The sequence below is a fragment of the Drosophila miranda genome (assembly GCF_003369915.1).
Source record: "Drosophila miranda strain MSH22 chromosome Y unlocalized genomic scaffold, D.miranda_PacBio2.1 Contig_Y2_pilon, whole genome shotgun sequence".
NCBI lineage: Eukaryota > Metazoa > Arthropoda > Insecta > Diptera > Drosophilidae > Drosophila > Drosophila miranda.
The window spans coordinates 7,539,969-7,563,254 of NW_022881614.1; the positions used below are offsets into that span (position 1 = coordinate 7,539,969).

A 23,286-nucleotide genomic window follows, 5' to 3' on the forward strand; every position below is an offset into this window, starting at 1 on the left:
TACGTTACACAATCGCAAGGCAGGGGGTGGTCCAGAGGGGGGAGACTAAGCCCCGAAATGGAAAAAGAAGGGAAAATAATACTGAAAAATAACAAAGAAATATGCAAAGCAGATGAATTGGGGATACGAGTGCGGGAAAGGAAAACGAAAGGACCCGAAATGGAAAACTGGAAAAACTGAAATCGTTGTACAAATTGTGTGCTGCAGAGCTGCAGCGGGGGAGGGGGTCGGCAGAGGGCAAGGTTTTTTCCCCTCAAAAGTAAATAAAAGGAAAACGGAAGGGAAAAGGTGGCGCAAGGCCGAGCTGATGGAGCAAAAGATCTCCCGGAGATTCGTCTAAGAGGGATCGTACCTCCTCCTCTTTCTCCCCTTCATCCTCGTCTATTTCCGCGGCCTTGTCTTATACGTATTCCTCCTCAAACTCTCGGGAATCAACTCCTTCGTTAAGCGTAATTTTCTCCACTCGCTGCATCAAGATATCTTCCCCCCGGCCGCCCATATCTTCTTGGGGGCTACATAGAAATCTCCCCGGGGTCCTCCGGTTACGACTTCATGGCGATTCAAGCATTTGATTCTCTCTACTCGACGCATGGACCTGCCCCTGCTCTCGCCGCTAACCACAAACTGGAACTCATCCAGACCGGCGCACGCCGCCGAGTAGACACCCAATCGACTGACCACCACCAGGCCGCCATTGAACTCCGTGTGGTGCCTGAGAAGGCGTCGCATCACCGCCTCGGCGGCACTGGCCGGAGACTGTCCGGCGCGGAGGGCCTCTACGGCCAACAGGGCGGGCAAAAAGCGCATCAGGACATCCCCGTCTCCGGTGGCCAGGGCGCCGCCCACATGGTTATCGGCATAGATAACAGCATCCGGGCACAGCAGCATCGCCCACTCGGCCGGGGATGCGGAAGCGCGTGCCGCTCGAGAGGCTGGCCGCATGGAGGTGGCCTTCCGTGTCCAGGATCAGGAAGCCCACTTGATCGTGGTGGCCCGGCTCGATGGGGTACTCCTGACGCATCTCCCGCTGCTGCTGCTCCTGGGGCAGCGGCGAGTACGTGCCGCAGCTTTCGTTGGCCAGCGGACGCACATTCCGCCAGAAGTTGGGCTGACATTTGCCCAGAAGCCAGGGGAGCAGGACGTCCAAAGTGGTCGACAGAGAGTGAACCTCTTTCTTGTGTCCCATGGCCTCGGCGAACCTGGCGGCATTCTCGCCCACCAACAGCGAGTGGTTCGTGTACCTCAGGACGTCGTGCGCCACTCCGATGGCATTGCGTATCCCTGGCATTCCGGCCACAGCCCCGTTGTCCATGCTTGCGCCATCAATGAGGGCCGCTTCCAGGGTGATCCCGCCGGAGCTGTTGGGAGCGCTGTGACCGCCCAGAAGGCGGCCGCAGCTGTTCGAATTCTGGCAGTGCAGGCAGCCTTGGATCACGGACTGGCGCGTCCGCCGTGGGCCCTGCCGGAGCACGGTCAATGCCTCGCGGTTGGCGTCCGTGTAGTTCCAAGTGCTGATCATCAGCGGCAGAAAGCTTTTGGTGATGGGATGAGCTGGGACTGAGAGCCGGGCCTTGAGCAGTGCCAACAGCAGGAGACTCAGAAGCTGCGCGGGACACAAGTACCTCATGACTGAGGCCCAGACGAGTGCTGTGATGCCTTTTAACGTTCCTGATTTCTTATTTCTGATTGGATTAGTGGCCCCCAGTGAATCGTTCGATAGGAGTTGCAAAAACAACTTGGAAACTATTCCCAAGAAGTTGAAAACTTTTCAAATTAAAAGCAAATCGATCCGAAACAACACGAGTACTCAACAAGAACAAGCACAGACCCAACCCCAGACCAATTAAGATTCATGAATAAGTCAGACATGGATTTTGCACCTCCTTGGATACATTTCAGGCGAACAGCCACACACTTGATTTATTTGCCACTGACAATAAACAACTTGCAAGTATTTATCACATTCAGATTCAGGCATTGTCAGCGGGACACACACTTGTATCCATGAGATACAAATATTTGTTATGCATCGAACTTTTGTCGTATCTGTGTGCGGCTTGTGTGGGTATGCGTATCTGAGGAAAACAACACTTGTTGTGAAATCCTCGATACGAGATTTCAATGTTGAGCAAAAATGCTCTGGGGAATCTTTGCGTTTAATAATGTACTACACGATGTAGACAATTCGAGATTTATTCATTTGGACTTCAATCATCTTAAACTTTAATCTTAATCGCGTATAGAGTACAATGTAATGGGTAATACGGGTTTAAGCGCGGCCGGCTGCAACTGCTAATTGTCGTTGTGATTTCGTCGACACGCAAACGAAGACTCTTCATGGTGATCGGAGACGAGGTTACGCCGCCCTAGCATGAAACGACGCCGTTCTCCGAGTGGGCAATCGCAGTTAGAGCGCTCTCACTCTCTTTGTAGTTTAACCCTTAGAAAACCGTCCAACACTTTTCCTGGGAAATCACAGAGAGGGAAAGATTGTCTAAATTGCCACCCACTCGACCCACTGGGAGGAGGTGCGTTTTGCCAAGAATCAGTTTGGGAATATATTTATCCGCCACATGGTTATGTTGCGCAGGGTATCTACTCTTGATAGTTTTGGTTGTCGTCCTTTGTGGGGGCGGAAGGGGGGGGGGCGGAATTTTGAGATATACGTTTTAAAGTGAGATCTAACAGGAGGGCGGATACCAAATTTGGTTACTCTAGCCTTAATAGTCTCTGAGATTTGTGAATATCCCCAGATTTTCATCCTTTGCGGGGGCGGAAGGGGGTGTGGCGAAATTTTGAAACAAACTCGTCTCGGTACGATATATTAGGAGTATGGATACCAAATTTGGTTGCTCTAGCTTTTATAGTCTCTGAGATCTAGGCGCTAATGTTTTACTCTAAGCAAAGCCGGCTATGCTACGTGTGTGTTAGAGAGAGACAGGGCGAGACAAAATGAAATTGTTTTCTTGATTCTGGCTATAATATTTATACGATCTGGTTTAGATTTTGCACTCTAGAAGATATAGCCAACTTCTACGATTCTGCGTTTTTAGTTTTCTCGTATCGTCGAAATTGTGGATGCCACAGATTTTCGCTCTTTGTGGGGGCGGAAGTGGGCGGGGCAAAGTTTTGAAATATTCTTGTAGCAGTGACATATCACAGAAGTCTGGATCCAAAACATCGTTGCTCTCGCTCTTATAGTCTTTGAGCACTAGGCGCTGAAGGGGACGGACAGACGGACAGACGGACGGACGGACAGACGGACAGACGGACAGACAGACATGGCTCAATCGACTCGGCTATTGATGCTGATCAAGAATATATATACTTTATGGGGTCGGAAACGATTCCTTTTGGACGTTACACACATCCACTTTTACCACAAATCTAATATACCCCAATACTCATTTTGAGTATCGGGTATAAAAATGCTGTTTTCTCACAATTGGCTTCAATCATGCTGGCTCCCCAGCCCCAGTCCTAGCTTTTCGATTTCCGTTTGGCTAGCACCCGACCCACGCTTTTGCTTTTGCGGCCTGTGGATGGCTCTGTCATTCTATCTCTATCTAGTTCACGCCCTATCTCCCTCTCTCTGTCACTCTCCCTCTCTGTGGAAGGGCTCTCTTCAGGCTTGTAATTGCGTTTATTGTGCGTTTGAAATTTGTAATTCGGTCGATGCGTGTCGGTCCCTCTGTACATGTGTGGGCCTCGTTTGGCGTGTTGATTGAAAATGGCTCAAGAGTAATTGACAGTTTATTAGCTGACGCGATTGTTCGCGTTGTAGCTGGTTTGTCGTATTCGAAATGCAGAGGAGAGTGGAGAGGAGAGGTGAGAACTAGGTCGATATGACAAACTAGAGTCCAAGTATCCCTCGAAAGACAGACCAAACTAGATGCTACATCATTTTCAAGATGGAAAGTCTTCAGTTTAGTTCAGTATACATGTGCATATACGAGTTATGTAGGTGTGTGTGTGTGTGTTGTAACTGGGCCCATAGGGGAAGGTAGGAGAGTACAGTAAGAGCGCCACTTGAGTGCGTTGCGAGCCTCTTTTCAGGTCAACTAATGGTGGCATTTTGGCAAAGGCAACATGCAACAATAACAATAACAATAATCATGTGAATAACATTTTTACTGGGGAAGTAGATTTCCTTTGACGCCATTTTGCGGCATTTTCCGTCTCTTTGGCGGAGCATTTGCTCGGCTGCCACACGGCCCGTACATTGGCGTTTTATTCACGGAAAACCCAACCTATTCCCCCCCATCCGTGGAAATTACAACGGGAGCGAAGACCGAAGAGCTTATAATCGGGAATGCTATGGCCATCGTCATCCAGCCATCCATCCGTCCATCCGTCGCATAACTTCTTGGCATGGGCCCTGAGACGGGGGCTGCCAGTCGGGCCCAGACGTTTGCCGTTAATTATGTTGACAGCAGCGATGGGAATGATGGCATTGGGGGTTGGGGAGTGGGGACCACCAGCCATGTCGTGTCAATCGATAAACGTTTAATCGCCTTGAATTGATAATAACCAAACTGTACATTATGATGATGATGATGATGACAGAGAATGGACATTCCGTCTAATGGATAATTTGTGTTTGGACTCAGCTTTTGATTTGGCCGCTCAATCGCATTTCAAATGCAAAACGTCAGACCGAAACGGAAATGAAGGCGAAAAAAAGAACAGTTGGTTGGAGCAGGTTTCACCGTTAATTCTAAAGAAATTATGGGGCGGGGGGACATGGGGAAGACCTTTGCCTTGATTTAGGTGTAAAAAGTCGGATGACCTTTTGGGATTTATTTATTTGTTCTTTTCCCATAATAAAATTACAAAATAAATATAGAAATCCACAGAATAAACTCAACAATAAAAAAAAACATTTAGAAAGTCCAAACTGAAAATAAAAATAGTTTGATAAAAAAAACAGTAATAAATGGAATAATTTAGAGATATATTAAATAATAAATAAAACGAGGGGGAACGTTGTGAGTTGCTGCGGACACCGCAACTCTACGGTTATACCCGATACTAAGTCAGTATGGCTCTCCTCCGGCAGACGCCGCTAATATTAAACGACACGACAAAGAGTGCGTGCGAGAGAGACAGAAAATCAGTCTGAGCGTGACGTCGGGCGCTGCGTAGCCACTGCAAATTGATTTGTTCCTATTGGCTATAAAAATGATCTGATCTGATCCAGATTCAGCAATCTGATAGATATGCTCCCGCAAGTGCGGGAGTCACTGGGGTCCGAACAGCTCAAGGTGGAGCCACAGCCCCTGTGGGTCACGCCGTCGAGCAGGGTCGTCACGCAGGAGTCTTCGTTGGCATACACGGGGCACACGGTGCTGCTGCCGCTGCTGGGGGACGAGGCGCAGTTGGGGTCGCTGGCGGAGTCGCACTGATAGCAGCTGCGACGATCCGCTGGGAAGACAGTTAGCCCGTTGCAATTGGTGCCGATGCAGGTGTCGCAGAGTCCTCCGTGGTCGCCGGTGAGGCAGCCGTAGAAGTCGTCGCTGTCGATGCTCGAGAGGCAGCCGCGGACGGTTGTGCCCTTGGCATCGATGTGGGTGACGCACTCCGTGTAGGGCAGGTCAGAGCACCAGTCGGTGGTCAGCAGTTGGTTGGGATTGGTTGCACTGCGAGCATCCAACAGAGAATTCCACTGCAGACAGCTGTTCGGATCGGGAACGATGTCGTAGAAGTTGCAGTTGTTGCCGGAGCACAGAAACATGGCCTTCTGGGCCATTAGCTCCTTGATGACCTGCGTCTCGAAGTCGCTGGCACAGCCCATGGCCACCACGTCGCCCGCGTTGTAGGCGAGGTAGCATTTGTAGGCCGTCTAACCCGGGAATTGTAGTGACCAATATCGGTGCGTGAGTGAACTGTATAGGTATAAAAACACAAACCCGGTGATTTAATGTAACTCTTTTTTATTAGCTGCGCGTCCGTCTCTCACGATCGCCATTTACAAAGTGCACTCACTCTCTTCTCGATGTTTCTTATCCGATATCTCACTATTGGTATTTCCCACCGAGTGTATCGATGGTGCGGTAAATACCAATGCGCGCTGTATGCTATTTTAAATACTAGTTGAATGCCTCACTAATTATTACCTTGCTACAATTCGGCCATCCTGACCGGAGTGCTCCTGAACTCCTTACATTTAATTTAGTTTCTAGATAGGTTGATTTATTACAGTTGGGTGTGGTTTACTCTTAATATTCTAAGTTTACGTGTTACAATCATTTTCTTCATTTTGATTCCCTGTGACATTTGCATTATTACCATTTTCAATCCACGGCTTCATATTTGCCACCGCCCAAACTCCTTTATACGGGATCCTTGATTGTTGAAACCCCTCTACATCTTCTAGCAAATACCTATCATTTTTTAACACCTTTGATATCTTATAAGGTCCTTTGAACTTCGGGATAAGCTTTTTAGACACCCCTGTATGAGTGTCGAAATTTCTCACCATAACTAGATCATTATCTACGTACACGTGTGATTCTCTTCGCTTTGAATTTGTTGCTTGTTCGTTATAAGACTGTATTTTTTCCTGATGAGTGCCTGCTACTGCTCTAATCTTTTCTATATCCCTTGTTGCCCGCTGTTCGGTTAGTTCGTCTAGATGATCTTTAAGTAAATCTGAAACCTTTCCTTTTTGTACGACCCCAAACAACATTCTGCTCGGGTGTTCATTAATTGTTCTTTGAATTGTGTTGTTCATCGCGTGTTCTACTGTTTCCACTACCATATCCCAATGTAATCCTTTTTCCGGGTCAACAAGCTTTGCAATCATGGGTCCCAAACTTCTGTTCACCCTTTCTACCTGCCCGTTGGCCTGTGGCGACCCTGTTGCTATCTTTACGTGTTTAACATTGCTCTGTTCTAAGAATTCTTCAAACTCTTTTGACGTGAAACAGCTTCCTCTGTCTGACACAATGCATCTGGGTCTACTGTAAGCTCGGAAATAATCTTTCATTGCAATTACTGCTTCCTTTGTGCTAGTGGTTTTGGTCGTATAAAGTCTTACGAATTTGGTGAACGCGTCTATTACTACTAAAACATGTTTGTTGGCCCTGCCTTTGTCGACTGGCCCGAAATGGTCGATATGTACTACCTCGAATGGTCCTGACCCTTTTGGTATGTTGTGTAAAAACCCTTCCTCTTTTCCGTGTTTTGCTGAGTACGCTATGCATTTTAGACAGTTTTCAATGTGTCGCTTGGCTTTATACCTTACGTTTGAGATCCAGTAGCTTTTCGATATAGCGTCGGTCATCTTGTCTATACCGACGTGCCCTAGTTCATCGTGGTACTTATAGAGTACGTGGCCTTCCATTTCCTCGGGTACGCAGAATAGGATAGTATTGTTATCTTTTTTCCTGTATATTATTCCGTTTCTCATCTCATAATGTTTGTGTTCTGATTTCTGTAACGTTTCTCTCAGCTCCATCAGTTTGTTATCTCTGTTTTGGCATATAATTAAATTTTCTTCAAAGGTGTTTGTGTCTACCGTGAGTATCTGAACGGCTCTGCTTAGCGCATCTACGTGTTGCATTCTACTTCCTGACCTGTGTTCTAACTTGTAGTCATAATTTTGTAACTCTAACGCCCAGCGGGCAATGCGTGGATTGAGTTCTTTTTTGTTTAGAGTCATAGTTAGCGCGTTGCAGTCTGTCACTATTTTGAAGGGTATGCCTTGCACGTATACTCTAAACCGTTGTAGTGCATAAATTATCGCTAGTGTCTCCAGTTCAAAGCTGTGGTATTTTGCTTCGGTAATTGTTGTCCGCTTGGAGAAATAAAACACCGGGTGCATTCTGCCATCACCCTTCTTCTGCATTAGAATTGACCCGAAACCTAACGAACTTGCATCGCAATGTAATTCTGTCGGATCTCTGGGATTGTAAAGTGCCAAGATCGGTGCTTCCAACAAATTACTTTTGAGTTGTTCGAAACATTCTAGTTCTACGATACCGAATTCAAACTTCCTGTCTTTTTTGACCAAATCATAAAGGGGCTTAGCTTTCGTAGAAAAATCTTTTACGAACCGTCTAAAGTAAGAACATAACCCTAAGAAACTCTGCACTTCGTTCGTTTTCGTGGGGACTGGGAACCCTTTTACTGCCTGTAATCCCTTCGTATCTGGTTTAATTCCGTTACCCGATATGGAATAGCCCAGGTACTTAACTTCTGACTGTAAGAATTCGCATTTATCAATCCTTAATTCAAGTTTATTCTCTACCAATCGTCTCATCACTTCTTGTAAAATTTCCATGTGACTATCACTATCTTTTGTTGCTACCATAATATCGTCCATGTATATTATAACTTTGTCTTCCTTTACCATATCTGCAAAAATGTTGTTTGTGAATCTTTGAAACACCGCCGATGCATTTCGTAACCCGAACGGCATCCTCAACCATTCGTATTGTCCCATGGGGGTCGTGAACGATGTGTATTTAACTGAATCTTTATGCATAAATACGTGGAAGTATCCATTCTTCAGGTCTAACTTGGTGAAAAGTCTTTTCCCTGACAGTTTATCTAGTAGGTCGTCTATCAGAGGTGTTGGGTAATTGTCCTTTATCATACCTTTATTAAGTGTGCGATAATCGACGCACAGTCTCAACTCTCCCGAATTCTTTTTTACCAGTACTATAGGCGAAACGTATTCTGACTCACTGGTTCTGATGTAACCTTTTTCTGTGTATTCGTCTATCATTTTCTGTACTTGGGCTTTTTCGCTATACGACAGTCTTCTAGGTGGGCAATGAAACGGTTTTTCGTGTTCGAAATTCAACTTCATTTCCCACTTGGTTTGTGGTAAGTTTGGTCTTTCTGCGTTTACATACGCTGTCCTAAACATGTATTTAAGTCGTCCTGCGAGTTCTTGGCTACAATCTGTCCCTACTTTCAACTCCCAGTCGTTTTCTTTGTCTGGATACTGGCTTGGTAGTTCGTTGAAATTGGTTTTTACGCTCTCGCAGGTATCGCTGTCTTCCAGACACTCAACCATTGCAGAACACTCATTTTCTACCTTGCCTCCACTTTCTACTTCATGCTTATTCTCTTTATCACCCTCATCTTTAACTTCACATTCATATTCTCCTAAACACTCATTCTCTATTTTCCACTCATTTTTTTCTAAACACTCATTTTCTCCTAAACACTCATTTTCTTCTAAACACTCATTTTCTCCTAAACACTCATTTTCTTCTAAACACTCATTTTCTCCTAAACACTCATTTTCTTCTAAACACTCATTTTTTTCTAAACACTCATTTTTTATTTCACACTCGTTTTTTGTCTCACTCTCCTTCTCCTTGCAAATGTCACTTACAATTTTAAATTTGCATAAATTCATAAAATCCCTACCTAACACAGCCTCATAGCCCATCGACTCGTCTGCCACTACTAGTAATTCAAAGTTGATTCGATTTTTGTTAATAATTACAAAACTGGGTATTTTACCAAAGATGTTAAGTTTGCTATTATTTAGTCCAACATAAGCGTAATCCGCATTTTTATTCAAAATAAATTCAATTTCTCTGTTTTTCTTGTCTTTGTTAAACTTATATAAACTTAAATCATCTTCTTTGATTTCGTTCGAACTTAATCGTGAGCGCTCTTCCACTTTATTTAGGTTATTTTCCGACTGGTGCTCTAGACACGATAACTTCATAAAACTTATTGGGCTCCCTGAGTCGATGAGGCAATTCAAGGACAAGCATTTGTTATTGTAATTGCTAATGTATATATTAAATTTGTATATATAATCGTTATGTACCTTGTACTTCTTTTCGTCACAGTGTGACACCTGGTGACTCATGCTGCCGCATCCGTAGCACGCTCCTCTTTCGCGCTTGGGCTTGCGGCACTCCCCTGCCACGTGGCCCAAAGAGTTGCAGTTGTAGCAGCGAATGGGTGTTGGCGAGGCTCCAGTGTTTGCCCCTTCAGTTGAACCGTACTTCTTTGGCAGCATGATCTTCTCGAACGCCTTGAGTAGTTGATATGGAGCGCCAAAGCACTGCATGTGGGCTTGCCTACGCAGGCCTACATCTGGGATACCTTCGATGACTCCGTCAATAAACTCCTCGTCGTCAATGACTATGCGGGATGCCAGCGACACTTTGGCGTTGAAGTACATCGAGAACTCCTCGCCACGTGCCCATGAACGGGACTCGAACTTGCGACGGAGCAACAGTTTGCTTTCCTTGGGATGGAAAGTGTCTTCCATGACGTTCAACAATTGATCGATTGGCAGCGACATGTGCTCCGGACTCGAATGCAGCCACACCAATGCTTTGTCCTTAAGCTTCGACATTAGCAGCATTAGTAGCTTCTCATCCTTCAGTTTGTTCACTTTTGCGACGGCCTTAAACTGCGCGATCCAAGTTGTGACGTCATCGTTGTTTCCAGAAATGTTGCCATGATATGTTGGCAACATGTCTTTGGCGGCATTTAGCAACATGACGCCAGCGTCATTGCTGGCGGCTGGTGTTGTGTTCTCTCCTCTCCCTTCCTTCTCCCTCTCGCTCTGCAGCTTCAGCAGCTCGATTTGCAGTTTTAACATTTCAACCTCTGCTCGATATTCGCCATGGTTGTTGTTGTGCCCAGGCGCTTGCGGTGGTTTTTCGTTCTTCTCTTTGCGTTCGCTCTTCGTCGAGTCTTGATCTGCGGCCGCCTCATCTTCCCTCTCGTTCTCGCATGTTTCGGCTGCCGGTGGTCCCTGTCCCCGCAGCTCTACTGGGATTTCGTTAAGTCTCGCTGCCATGGCAGCTTTGCTTCCACCTTTTGGTAGATTGAGGGACTCCAGCCATTCGCGCAGCTGGGCGGCCGAGAACTCCTCCGTGCCGACCAAGTCCGACATGTTTTTTTTTCAGCGATGGCGTCTTCGACGGACGAGATAATAAAAATTTTCGCTATTTTTCACTGGCGGCGATTGATCGTATCCCACTTCTGAAATTGTAGGCCGTCTAACCCGGGAATTGTAGTGACCAATATCGGTGCGTGAGTGAACTGTATAGGTATAAAAACACAAACCCGGTGATTTAATGTAACTCTTTTTTATTAGCTGCGCGTCCGTCTCTCACGATCGCCATTTACAAAGTGCACTCACTCTCTTCTCGATGTTTCTTATCCGATATCTCACTATTGGTATTTCCCACCGAGTGTATCGATGGTGCGGTAAATACCAATGCGCGCTGTATGCTATTTTAAATACTAGTTGAATGCCTCACTAATTATTACCTTGCTACACATTGATCCTCGGGCCTGTAGGCCAGGCACTTGGTCGTGGTCGGATCCTCGCACTCGGGATCGGAGCAGACGTAGCACTCCTGGGGGTTCTCGATGATGTCGCCGCCGTTGCAGAGTGCTCCCTCGCAGGAATTGCAGCTGGCGTGGGTTCCTGCGGCGCAGGTGGTGCGCACCGCTTCGTTGAGATCGTCCAGACAGCCGCGGATCGGCTGCAGAGCCGAGTCGACGGAGGAGCTGCGTGGATACAAGCCCGTCATGCACTGGCCCTGGCACTTTCTAGTGTTCGTGGGTGTCTCCCAGGCGCAGGAGGAGTCCTCATCCGCGTCGCAGAGGTAGCAGTCCACGTACGCGTCCAGGCTGAGGGCGTTGTTGCAACCATCCGACTTGCACTGCGGACAGCTGTCCCTGTTCAGGTCGCAGTAGTCCGCGTTGGCCGACTGCACGGAGTCGCTGCATCCCCTGGCCACCACCTGACCCGCCACATTAAAGACTGTGGCGCAGGTCTGCTTGTTGTTGCCCTGGCACTGGGCGGGCTCCGTGCCCACCGAAGCACAGCTGGCGGCATCGTTGCACACGTGGCAGCTCAGCGGGAGATCCTGCCACTTGCCGGGCTCGCCCACATATCCGGACTGCAGGTCCACATCGTTGCAGTTCTCCCCGGAGCAGGTGCGGCAGGTGCCGGCCTCATCGCAGTTGATCTCCGACTGACAGACGCGACGGCTGCGGACCTTGGACAGACTGGTCACTTAGGCGTGACCTTATTGTAGGTGCACATGCCCAGATCGTCGTACTCCAGATCGTCCAGACAGCAGCGGGCCAGATCGAGGATGGTATTGGCCTCCGAGTTGCGGGGATAGAGACCAGTGAAGCAGCTGCCCACGCAGGAGATGCTCCGCGTCACGTCGTCCACTTTGCGGACGCACTCCGCCTGGTCGGCGCCATCGCACAAGAGGCAGTCCACGTAGGTGTCCAGGTCCCTGGCATTGTTGCAGGCCGTGGACTTGCAGAACTTGCACTGCCCCGGCTGTTCGTCGCAGAACTGCAGCAGCTCCTCGTCCGCGTACAGCTCATCCGTGCAGCCGCGAAGCACCACCAGACCCGCGGTGTCGAAGACGGTGCCACAGTTCTGTTCGTCGTTGCCCACGCACTTCTTCAGGGAGCCCAGGCTCGTGCCCTGGCACTCGGTGCCGTTGCAGGTTTAGCAGTTGACGGGCGGCGACGACCACTTGCCGGGGTAGCCGATGTAGCAGCTCTGGAGGTCCGCCACGTTGCAGTTGTCCTTGCCGGAGCAGAGGCGGCAGTGCTGCTTGTCGGTGTCATCGCAGGTGAACTCCCGCAGGCAGCCGCGGTAGGTCTCGCCGCTCACCAGCTTGGCGCTGCAGTCCTCGTCCGCCAGATAGAAGGGGCAGACGCCGGCTGCGTCCGGGGCGGAGGAGCAGCTGGGATCCGTCACAGAGTCGCAGCGCTGGCAACGCCGACGATCGGCGGGATAGATGTCCGTGTTGCAGCGTTCGCCCTCGCAAACTTCGCAGCTGCTGTTGCCCGAGACGCACGCAGTCAGCTGCTCGCGTGGCAGACTGCTCAGACAGCCGCGTTGCGTGATGCCATCTAAAAGGAAAAGAGGAAGGAATGGAGATTGGACTTCCCAATAGGCCGGGGCCACTCACTTGTCACACGCGTCATGCAGCTGGTGTAGGGCAGGACGCCGCAGTCGCCGAACAGGGCGATCTTGGTGGGATCCACGGCGCAGTTGGGATCCTCCGAGGAGTCGCAGGCCACGCACCTGGTGGCCGTGGGCAGGTTGTCGAAGAAGTTGCTGTTGGCCTTGTCGCAGAAGAGCAGCGAGTGGAAGTTGTCGTCGACGAACTCGTCCTCCAGGTCGGACAGACAGCCCATGGAGGTGATGTCCCCGTCGTCCTGGTTGAACAGGACGTAGCAACTGTCCTCGGGACTGTACTGGCTGCACTGCAGATGACTGGGATCGCCACACTCTTCGCCGGAGCACTGGTAGCAGCTGAGTGTGGCCTCGACAAGCTGCGCCACGTTGCAGTCGGCCTTGTCGCAGGCCACACAATCGCTGTCCTCTCCGTTGATGCATCGCTGCTGGTCCATCTCGTCCTTGTCGTCCAGGCAGCCGCGGACAGTGTCGTAGATGTTGCTCTCACTGGACCACACCCGTCGCATCGAAGACCGTCATGCAGTACTCCGCCTCGGTGGCGCAGGACACTTCCTCAATGGTGCTGGCCGCGCAGGAGGCGGTGTCCTGGCAGCTCTGACAGCTGAGCGGCAGTTCCTGCTGCCAGGGACCCGGACTGCCGTCCTCCAGACGCTTCAGGTTGGCCGTGTTGCACTCAGAGCCAGAGCAGAGCTGGCACTTCTGGGGACTCGTCGAGTCGCACTCCAGCGAGGCACTGCATCCGCGCTTGGTGTTTCCAGCCAGGTCCAGGCTGGTCACGCACTGCTGGCTGCCGGTGTGCAGCAGGCAGAGGGCGGCGGAAGCTGGAGACGCCTCGCAATTGGGGTCCTCGCTGGAGTCGCAGGTCTGACAGCTCAGCCGTTCGGTGGGATGCAGCTGAAAGCAACAGGGTTTTGGGATTTTGGGTTAGAGGGATATTCCGAGAGAGAAAAGCCCTTGCTATATTCACCTCCAGATTGCAGTTCTCTCCGGAGCACTTGGCGCACTGCGTGACATTGCTTTCGCGCAGACAATCCAGGTACTCCGCGCCCTCCAGACTCGTCAGGCAGCCGCGCTCCGTGTGTCCATTGCCCAGAATCCTCGTGTAGCAGTCCGTGTTCACGGCGTTGTCGCACTCCGTCTCCGACTCCACCACGCCAGGATCGACGGCGCAGTCAGCATCAGTGCTGGAGCTGCACAGTTTGCAGCTCTGGGGCACAGGGAGGGCGGTAGCCACATTGCAGTTGTCCGCCCCGGAGCGGTACCAGAGGCGTTTGTTCTCCTCGAGGAGCTGCACAACGCTGACATTGAACTGGCTGAGGCAGCCCTGTGCGGCGAGCGTTCCGGACTCGTCGAACTCGATGAAGTAGTGCTCCACGTCGTCGTCGGCGGGCACGGCGCGGCAGGTCTGGGGCAGGGGACTGGAGCAGTAGCCACGGCAGGCGTTACAGCTGCCTCGGACGCCCAGCTCCACCTGGTTGCAACTGGCTCCCGTGCAGGCCACACAATGCGGAAAGGTTCCTTCGGCGCAGGCCTCGCGATCGTCGTATTCCAGGTCGTCCAGGCAGGTCCTCACCAGCTCCAGGGTAGCCTTGGCGTCGCTGGTGGTGGGATACAGGGCCGTGATGCACTGCTGGTGGCACCGTCGCCGATCCTTCACCAGCTCAATGTCGAAGACGCAGTTGTCGTCGCTCTGGGCGTCGCAGTACACGCAATCCACCAGCTCCGAGTCGGTACTCAGGCTGTTGCAGCCATTGGAGCGGCACTGGTAGCACTTGTCCTGGTCCGCCGAGCAGGCCGTCACCAGGTTGTCGCTGCAGCCGCGCTGCACCACAGCCCCGTCGCTGTCGAAGATGGCCACACAGTTCTGGGCGTCGTTGTCAAGGCACTTGCGCAGGGTGCCGGAGCCGGCATCGCACTCCGCCAGGCTGTCGCATTCATAGCAGTTTATGGGGCCCGAATGCCAAATGTGCTGTAACGTACCTGATTCTTGGTTCGCTTGAGTTTGCTGGGCTCGCTCAGCGGTCGGCCGATTCATCGCAACGTATTTTTATTGTTGCCCCCAACGACAAATGATAGGACCTTTCTTTGAACCGTACCGGGTATTACTCTTACGTTTCGGCGGGGTTTCAACGTGCGCGATCACATCTCCACGGCAAAAGACCCCGCTTCGTTGCCGCAGCCTCCTTTTATAGCCCCTTGACGGGCCCCGGCTCGGCGTTGGTAGTTTTCCATCGCCGTCTCCTGGTTTCCACGGCCTTCGTAACGGGGCCTGGCCGGTGGCGTGATCCCATGCCCATATTTGGTCATGCGTCGGATCGCTGCCGGCCCGATCCCGCCGTCTCCTCTGCCTCTCGCGTTTCTCTCGCTCCGAGAGCGGGACACTTCTCCTCTCGGGGCCCTTGGCCTCTTCGCCGCATCCGGATATCCGTGGGTATCTGGGCTGACCTTGGCCTTATCCAGCCAGCCATCAGCCTTTATCCGACCGTCCCACCGCCTTTATCCGGCAATGCTTTGGTCGAATTCGGCCTGTGGGAACCGCGGTTCCTCACAGTGCACACAGGGATCTGCAAATGAACATGGCTAGACTCAGAGATGCAACGTTCTTGGTAGTATTTTATGCAGGACTGCCGAAGTCCGAAATTTCTCCAAGCCAGGTAGGACACTGATGATTAATCTTTGGTTTATCCATACAGTACAGTTTTTTAAGCGATTTGCCACACTCTTTCGTTCACACACTGTCTGTGATTTCACTTTCACTTGGGGTTAGGGCTAGCCCTTATCCTTTGAGGGGCTTGGGCCCACCTACCATTGGCACTGGACTGATTTGCACTTAGTGCAAGAAGCAGCAGGGCTGCTCCTGCAGCGATTAACTTCATGATCGGTTCGATTCGAGGGCTCTTCAAACCCTTTTCTTGACCGTGGGCACTCGCGTATTACCAACAAAAATTGATGCGGGCAACTAATTTCGTGATGGCCGGGTCGAGGCCTTTTATAGATTCCGTTACGACAAGTGAAAAGCGCCAGCGATCGATCGATCGGACGGACGGTCCTATCGGGGCTGTTATTGCTCTATATTATTGGCCACAGCGATTACATGGGTGGCTCTGCTGCTATGTGGCTCTGTTGCTATAGCTCTATGGCCGATAAAGTGATTTCGCAGTCCCCCGATTATTTAGAGCCGAGTGCGAGGGGGGATTTAACATAAAAAGGCAAAAACAACGGCCCCGATAAGCCCATCATAATCGAACGAACACGTTCGATAAGGCTCTCGATGGACAGCCCAAATATATGTTTGCTGATTAGACGGGCTTAGCCTTAGAGAGACAATTGGCCAACGGTTCCACTCTCCAACTAAATGAAGTCCATTTTGCGTAGTTGCAAATCAAATAAATGCACTTCAAACACTATCATCCAAAGAGGAGTGCATCCGGCATTCCCCCTAGGTTTTATCGATAGTTCCGTGCATCTCACAGATGGCGCTTTTCCACACTCTTTTGGCGTGGACCTGGACAAGCCCAGATATACATACATAGGTTTTCAATTGGCTTTCTTTGTGAAAGGAAACGCACGAAATTAATTAAATAAGATATATGGAGCTGTCTATCTAAGAATATCGTGATTAAGACCGGTGGAATGCACTCGCCTCCAAGAGTTCTTAGAGCTCTGAATCACAGCCGGGTTATTCGTTTAAAATACATGGCATATAATGTTAAAGTTATTTTATTTGTAAGACAGCAGAAGATCAGTATACAGAATTATATGTGCTTCCGAGTAACATACGCAAGAGACAGATGCCGAAAGAAGAATATCGATATGAGAACATCGATATGAGAACATCGATATGCAGCAGGGCACATGCGCAGTGTTGTTAGAGATCAATATCTAATTATCGTGGCGGTCACTTTGAACACTCCTCCTCAACACAACGCATGTTTACAAACTTTAAATATACTTAACTAATATTCAATAACATGTCAAGCACTTATAAACGATCTTTTAAACCAAATGCGAATACAAATTTAAGGTGCTTAACCTTGGCTAAGTTCTTTGTGAGGACATCTGCTATCATCTCATCGGTTGGCAGATACGCAATGTTGACTTCACCTCTCTTGAGAACCTCTCGAATATGATGTGTCTTGACGTCGATGTGCTTTGTACGTGCATAAAACATGGGGTTTCTAGCAAGCTGCTGTGCTCCAATGTTGTCGCCGTACATCTGAATAGCTGACTCCTTGGACATCAGCTTCAAGTCAATCAGTAGGCTGCGAAAGTATATCGCCTCTTTTGCTGCAGATGATAAGGCTATGTAATCTGCCTCCGTGGAACTGAGGGCAACCGTCGATTGCTTTCTTGACTCCCAAGAAACCGCTCCTCCTGCCAACATGCATACATAGCCAGTGAATGACTTTCGGTTCGTCATATCACTTGCCCAATCTGCATCAACAAAACACTCAAAACTCTTAAATGCGATACCACTGGCTTTCTACCTGTCCATATTTCAAAAGGTGTCACCCCGCTCAAGCAGCTGCTTGCCACTCTATTTCGCAAATACGTGGCAGTTCGAATCGCTTCTGCCCAATAGCATTCACTTAACCCAGCATGCAGCAGCATACTTCTTGCCATTTCTACCAATGTTCTGTTGGCCCTTTCTGCAACTCCGTTTTGTTGAGGTGTATATGGCACTGTTAAGTTTCGCTTTATTCCATTTTGGTTTAGGTAATTATCAAAAACGTTTGATATGTATTCTCGGCCATTGTCGCTTCGTAAAACCTTGACTTTTCTCCCAGTTTGGCACTCAACTTGACTTTTAAATTCTTAAAAAGCCTCGAAAACCTGATCTTTGGTTTTTAGGAAACTTACTGATACATATCTTGAACAATCATCAATAAATGTGGCGAAATATCGATTGCCTCCCATTGACTGCTTTTGCATTGGACCGCATACATCAGTATGTATTAAGTCTAGAACGCCCTTTGACCTGTTTGTGCTCGATTGAAATTGTTAATGTTTGTGTGTGTAGGAAGCTGGGTTGCATACGGTACATAAACCGTCTACAGTTTGGTCGTCGCAACTAGAACTTGAACCAGTTGGAATGCGGAGTGGGTATCCTACGGTGCGCAAGGGAGGGTCTGAAGACACGGCGACAGCCTCTGATGATTGCGATGGAAGATGAGTGACAGGCAGTTATGGTACTGTTTCTGATACTGATGTTATTGATAAAACTGATTCTTATTTATAGGTAATAAAATGTAAGTGCTGAGTCTGTAAAATATATGTTTTGGGTATTATGGATAATTTTAGTGTCTGGTGGGCAATTGCGATATTTTGATGGTCAGCAACTGCCCCGCTGTCTTTGCCCTCTGCGAAGAGAGTGCATTGTCAGCAGAACTCACTGCAGTGGCCAGTGTGTTGTCGTGAGGTATTATATTACATGTTAACTAGAGCACTGTGTCACGGTGCCACTGTGTCATGCCGACGGGTATTATAAACTATTACTTAAGCATATTTCTGCAACTGAACATTCTCCCGGCCGTTGAAACTGGTATAGGGGTATATATATATATAGGGGTATAGGGGGTGATGACATGGCTGGATCGGGATTTGATGGCCTTGGATTCCTTAGTTGATACTTCTTCCGGAAAATGAAGGCAATGATCAATAGAATTGATATTGCTAGGGCTGCATAAGCAGCGAGTTGATGGTGCTGCACGGTGGTGAGATGGTGTGGCAGCTCGTGATGATTGATGGCTGATAGTTGCTGGCGTAGATCATCAAGTTCTTGAAGAAAGTCTGATGTCTGGTTCTTCAGTTGCCACATTGGTGGCGAGGGTGATGTCTCCGGCGGGCTCACGTCACCAAACCGAGTGTAAGTCGATTTTACTTCGCTGATTGTGGTGCTGAAGGTGCTGATGCTTACTTCAGTATTGCGAGCCGTGCAACCAGGGGACATGGAGAGTAGACCAGTTCCTTCCAGTGTGATGGTTGACGGAACTCCGTTGCATACTGCTTGAAGTTTAGTTGTAGAATGCGTTGCGAAGATCCATTTATTTGGATGCTGAGTTTTTAGCCACACCGTGTCAGCCTTTGTGTGTGTTACCTGACACAGTGTTTCTGTTTTATTGTTAAACAGTTGAAACTCACAGCGATTGTCCACATTGAAGATCGTCTGATGGTCAAAGCAGATGAACTCCTCGTTGTGTACTTTAAGACAACGTCGGAATTCCTCTTGGGTAGTGCCCATGAACTGGTCTCGGTGGATGTTCACCCTTACTATGGTGGTTCTGAGGTCAAATAGACTTCAGCTTGTTGAGTCCCAAAACGGAATTGGGATGATGCTGAAGACTTCGAGCTGAGCTGTTGAGACCAGCGGTAGCGTCAGCTTGAAGATGACGTGTTTTGCAGTCGGGGTTCCTTCGGCTCGCATGATTCTGTATAGTTGAATCACCTCCTTCGTTGTGACCGGCAGCATTTGATCTTGTGGCAAATGATCCCGTATCTGGTCTAGTTGGTCTGTTAGTTGCTCGGGAGACACCAGCGTGGGGCTTATTCTCCGATGATGAATACCGATTAGGACATCAGATATGTCGGACTGCATTCGTTGGAGAGTTGTTGTGAGCAGGTTTAATTGTGCTATTAGTCCTAAGTACGCTTGAGTCAGATGATCGCTGTGATATGACCCTCTTTCTCGGTTGATGGTAGCCATATGCTGTTCCAAAATTTTTATGCGATTATCAGTTGTTACTTTGTCTTTTCTGACTACGTTTATTGTCGCGTCGACAATTGATGTTTGGTTTTGGAGCAGATGTAGTAGAAAGTCTTCATTGGTTTTGCGTCGAGAACACCAAAAAGACTGCTTGCTACATTTCCTATGATGTCCAGCGGCGATCTGCGTTTTCGAGAGTTTTTCATTAAAACGCTTCCTGCTTGTAGCTCGTTATACACATGTTGAAAGTGTTGAACTATGGAGTTACATGCCGGAACATTTTTTAATTCAGGGCACATGTATCGTAACTCTGAAATTCCAGCAGACATTAGTTGCATATCCTTCCAATATGGGTCCAAGTCATAGTATACGATCATGGTCCACTCAGATGTTGCTATTCTTGATGTTCCAAGTTTCGTACTGACTTAGTATCGGGTATAACTGTAGAGTTGCGGTGTCCGCAGCAACTCACAACGTTCCCCCTCGTTAGAAATAACACTTCCCCCATTTATAGTGTTTTTATTGTCGTCAATTTCTTGGTTGCCTTTCGATTGCCCATCGCCGGCCAATTGGTATTTTCTGTGCCTGTGGGTCTTTGACTTATCGCCGCGGATCGCAGCGACTTTTTGCAATCAATTTTTATGACTCACAAAAATATAATCGTGGCGTGTGATAGATAAGGCTGAGTAAGACATTTGCGTTTTTAATTGAATGGAGTGCAGCTCTTCAAGAGCTTTGACGAACGATATTCCACGAGTAGATTGTGGTTGTAGTACAAGCTCTGGTATATAGCATATTTCGTAGTAATACTGGTCAAAAATAGTTAGCTTACAGCAATCCCCGCAGATTTTCCTTTGTTTTCCTTTGCCGCAATTGAAAACTTTCCCGGAAAAACTTTAATGGTTAGGTCACACCCGTCAAAAGTTTGTGGGACTCGCACAAATTAAAGCACAACTGTACTTATTTGCATACATTTACAGCAGATTTTCGAAGGAAACCAACACGAGGGGATTACGTTACACAATCGCAAGGCAGGGGGTGGTCCAGAGGGGGGGAGACTAAGCCCCCGAAATGGAAAAAGAAGGGAAAATAATACTGAAAAATAACAAAGAAATATGCAAAGCAGATGAATTGGGGATACGAGTGCGGGAAAGGAAAACGAAAGGACCCGAAATGGAAAACTGGAAAACTGAAATCGTTGTACCAATTGTGTGCTGCAGAGCTGCAGCGGGGGAGGGGGTCGGCAGAGGGCAAGGTTTTTTCCCCTCAAAAGTAAATAAAAGGAAAACGGAAGGGAAAAGGTGACGCAAGGCCGAGCTGATGGAGCAAAAGATCTCCCGGAGATTCGTCTAAGAGGGATCGTACCTCCTCCTCTTTCTCCCCTTCATCCTCGTCTATTTCCGCGGCCTTGTCTTCTACGCATTCCTCCTCAAACTCTCGGGAATCAACTCCTTCGTTAAGCGTAATTTTCTCCACTCGCTGCATCAAGATATCTTCCCCCCGGCCGCCCATATCTTCTTGGGGGCTACATAGAAATCTCCCCGGGGTCCTCCGGTTACGACTTCATGGCGATTCAAGCATTTGATTCTCTCTACTCGACGCATGGACCTGCCCCTGCTCTCGCCGCTAACCACAAACTGGAACTCATCCAGACCGGCGCAGGCCGCCGAGTAGACACCCAATCGACTGACCACCACCAGGCCGCCATTGAACTCCGTGTGGTGCCTGAGAAGGCGTCGCATCACCGCCTCGGCGGCACTGGCCGGAGACTGTCCGTCGCGGAGGGCCTCTACGGCCAACAAGGCGGGCAAAAAGCGCATCAGGACATCCCCGTCTCCGGTGGCCAGGGCGCCGCCCACATGGTTATCGGCATAGATGCCGGCTCCGGGCACAGCAGCATCGCCCACTCGGCCGGGGATGCGGAAGCGCGTGCCGCTCGAGAGGCTGGCCGCATGGAGGTGGCCTTCCGTGTCCAGGAACAGGAAGCCCACTTGATCGTGGTGGCCCGGCTCGATGGGGTACTCCTGACGCATCTCCCGCTGCTGCTGCTCCTGGGGCAGCGGCGAGTACGTGCCGCAGCTGTCGTTGGCCAGCGGCCGCACATTCCGCCAGAAGTTGGGCTGACATTTGCCCAGAAGCCAGGGGAGCAGGACGTCCAAAGTGGTCGAAAGAGAGTGAACCTCTTTCTTGTGTCCCATGGCCTCGGCGAACCTGGCGGCATTCTCGCCCACCAACAGCGAGTGGTTCGTGTACCTCAGGACGTCGTGCGCCACTCCGATGGCATTGCGTATCCCTGGCATTCCGGCCACAGCCCCGTAGTCCATGCTTGCGCCATCAATGAGGGCCGCTTCCAGGGTGATCCCGCCGGAGCTGTTGGGAGCGCTGTGACCGCCCAGAAGGCGGCCGCAGCTGTTCGAATTCTGGCAGTGCAGGCAGCCTTGGATCACGGACTGGCGCGTCCGCCGTAGGCCCTGCCGGAGCACGGTCCATGCCTCGCGGTTGGCGTCCGTGTAGTTCCAAGTGCTGATCGTCAGCGGCAGAAAGCTTTTGGTGATGGGATGAGCTGGGACTGAGAGCCGGGCCTTGAGCAGTGCCAACAGCAGGAGACTCAGAAGCTGCGCGGGACACAAGTACCTCATGACTGAGGCCCAGACGAGTGCTGTGATGCCTTTTAACGTTCCTGATTTCTGATTTCTGATTGGATTAGTGGCCCCCAGTGAATCGTTCGATAGGAGTTGCAAAAACAACTTGGAAACTATTCCCAAGAAGTTGAAAACTTTTCAAATTAAAAGCAAATCGATCCGAAACAACACGAGTACTCAACAAGAACAAGCACAGACCCAACCCCAGACCAATTAAGATTCATGAATAAGTCAGACATGGATTTTGCACCTCCTTGGATACATTTCAGGCGAACAGCCACACACTTGATTTATTTGCCACTGACAATAAACAACTTGCAAGTATTTATCACATTCAGATTCAGGCATTGTCAGCGGGACACACACTTGTATCCATGAGATACAAATATTTGTTATGCATCGAACTTTTGTCGTATCTGTGTGCGGCTTGTGTGGGTATGCGTATCTGAGGAAAACAACACTTGTTGTGAAATCCTCAATACGAGATTTCAATGTTGAGCAGAAATGCTCTGGGGAATCTTTGCGTTTAATAATGTACTACACGATATAGACGATTCGAGATTTATTCATTTGGACTTCAATCATCTTAAACTTTAATCTTAATCGCGTATAGAGTACAATGTAATGGGTAATACGGGTTTAAGCGCGGCCGGCTGCAACTGCTAATTGTCGTTGTGATTTCGTCGACACGCAAACGAAGTCTTCATGGTGATCGGAGACGAGGTTACGCCGCCCTAGCATGAAACGACGCCGTTCTCCGAGTGGGCAATCGCAGTTAGAGCGCTCTCACTCTCTTTGTAGTTTAACCCTTAGAAAACCGTCCAACACTTTTCCTGGGAAATCACAGAGAGGGAAAGATTGTCTAAATTGCCACCCACTCGACCCACTGGGAGGAGGTGCGTTTTGCCAAGAATCAGTTTGGGAATATATTTATCCGCCACATGGTTATGTTGCGCAGTGTATCTACTCTTGATAGTTTTGGTTGTCGTCCTTTG

At 49.3% G+C, this 23,286-nt stretch overlaps 3 protein-coding genes and 1 pseudogene across 3 annotated transcripts; all 4 read right to left on the minus strand.

Moving 5' to 3' along the window:
* Positions 1-66: 66 nt before the first annotated feature.
* On the minus strand, positions 67-1,627 carry LOC117192973 (annotated as a pseudogene).
* A 7,866-nt stretch (positions 1,628-9,493) lies between these two features.
* Positions 9,494-11,101, minus strand: LOC117193003. Its single transcript, XM_033397729.1, has 2 exons — positions 9,797-11,101; positions 9,494-9,708 (listed from the first exon to the last, which is right to left on the minus strand). The coding sequence occupies exons 1-2, from the start codon at positions 10,877-10,879 to the stop codon at positions 9,697-9,699; spliced, it is 1,095 nt and encodes a 364-aa protein (XP_033253620.1). The 5' UTR covers positions 10,880-11,101; the 3' UTR covers positions 9,494-9,696.
* A 2,228-nt stretch (positions 11,102-13,329) lies between these two features.
* LOC117193002 (proprotein convertase subtilisin/kexin type 5-like) lies at positions 13,330-15,007 on the minus strand. The gene is made up of 2 exons (XM_033397728.1): positions 13,914-15,007; positions 13,330-13,840 (listed from the first exon to the last, which is right to left on the minus strand). The coding sequence occupies exons 1-2, from the start codon at positions 14,979-14,981 to the stop codon at positions 13,430-13,432; spliced, it is 1,479 nt and encodes a 492-aa protein (XP_033253619.1). The 5' UTR covers positions 14,982-15,007; the 3' UTR covers positions 13,330-13,429.
* Positions 15,008-18,206: 3,199 nt separating this feature from the next.
* On the minus strand, positions 18,207-22,288 carry LOC117192974 (L-asparaginase-like protein GL17509). The gene has a single exon (XM_033397696.1). The coding sequence runs from the start codon at positions 22,286-22,288 to the stop codon at positions 21,134-21,136; it is 1,155 nt and encodes a 384-aa protein (XP_033253587.1). The 3' UTR covers positions 18,207-21,133.
* Between the last annotated feature and the right edge of the window lie 998 nt (positions 22,289-23,286).

Bases quoted from the DNA above. Each gene is read 5' to 3' on its own strand.
- LOC117193002 (XM_033397728.1), bottom strand. From the start codon at position 14,981: ATGAATCGGCCGACCGCTGAGCGAGCCCAGCAAACTCAAGCGAACCAA. The intron at 13,841-13,913 runs GTGAATATAGCA...TGTTGCTTTCAG, and splicing joins GAGAGAACTGCAATCTGGAG to CTGCATCCCACCGAACGGCT.
- LOC117192974 (XM_033397696.1), bottom strand. From the start codon at position 22,288: ATGAGGTACTTGTGTCCCGCGCAGCTTCTGAGTCTCCTGCTGTTGGCA.
- LOC117193003 (XM_033397729.1), bottom strand. From the start codon at position 10,879: ATGTCGGACTTGGTCGGCACGGAGGAGTTCTCGGCCGCCCAGCTGCGC.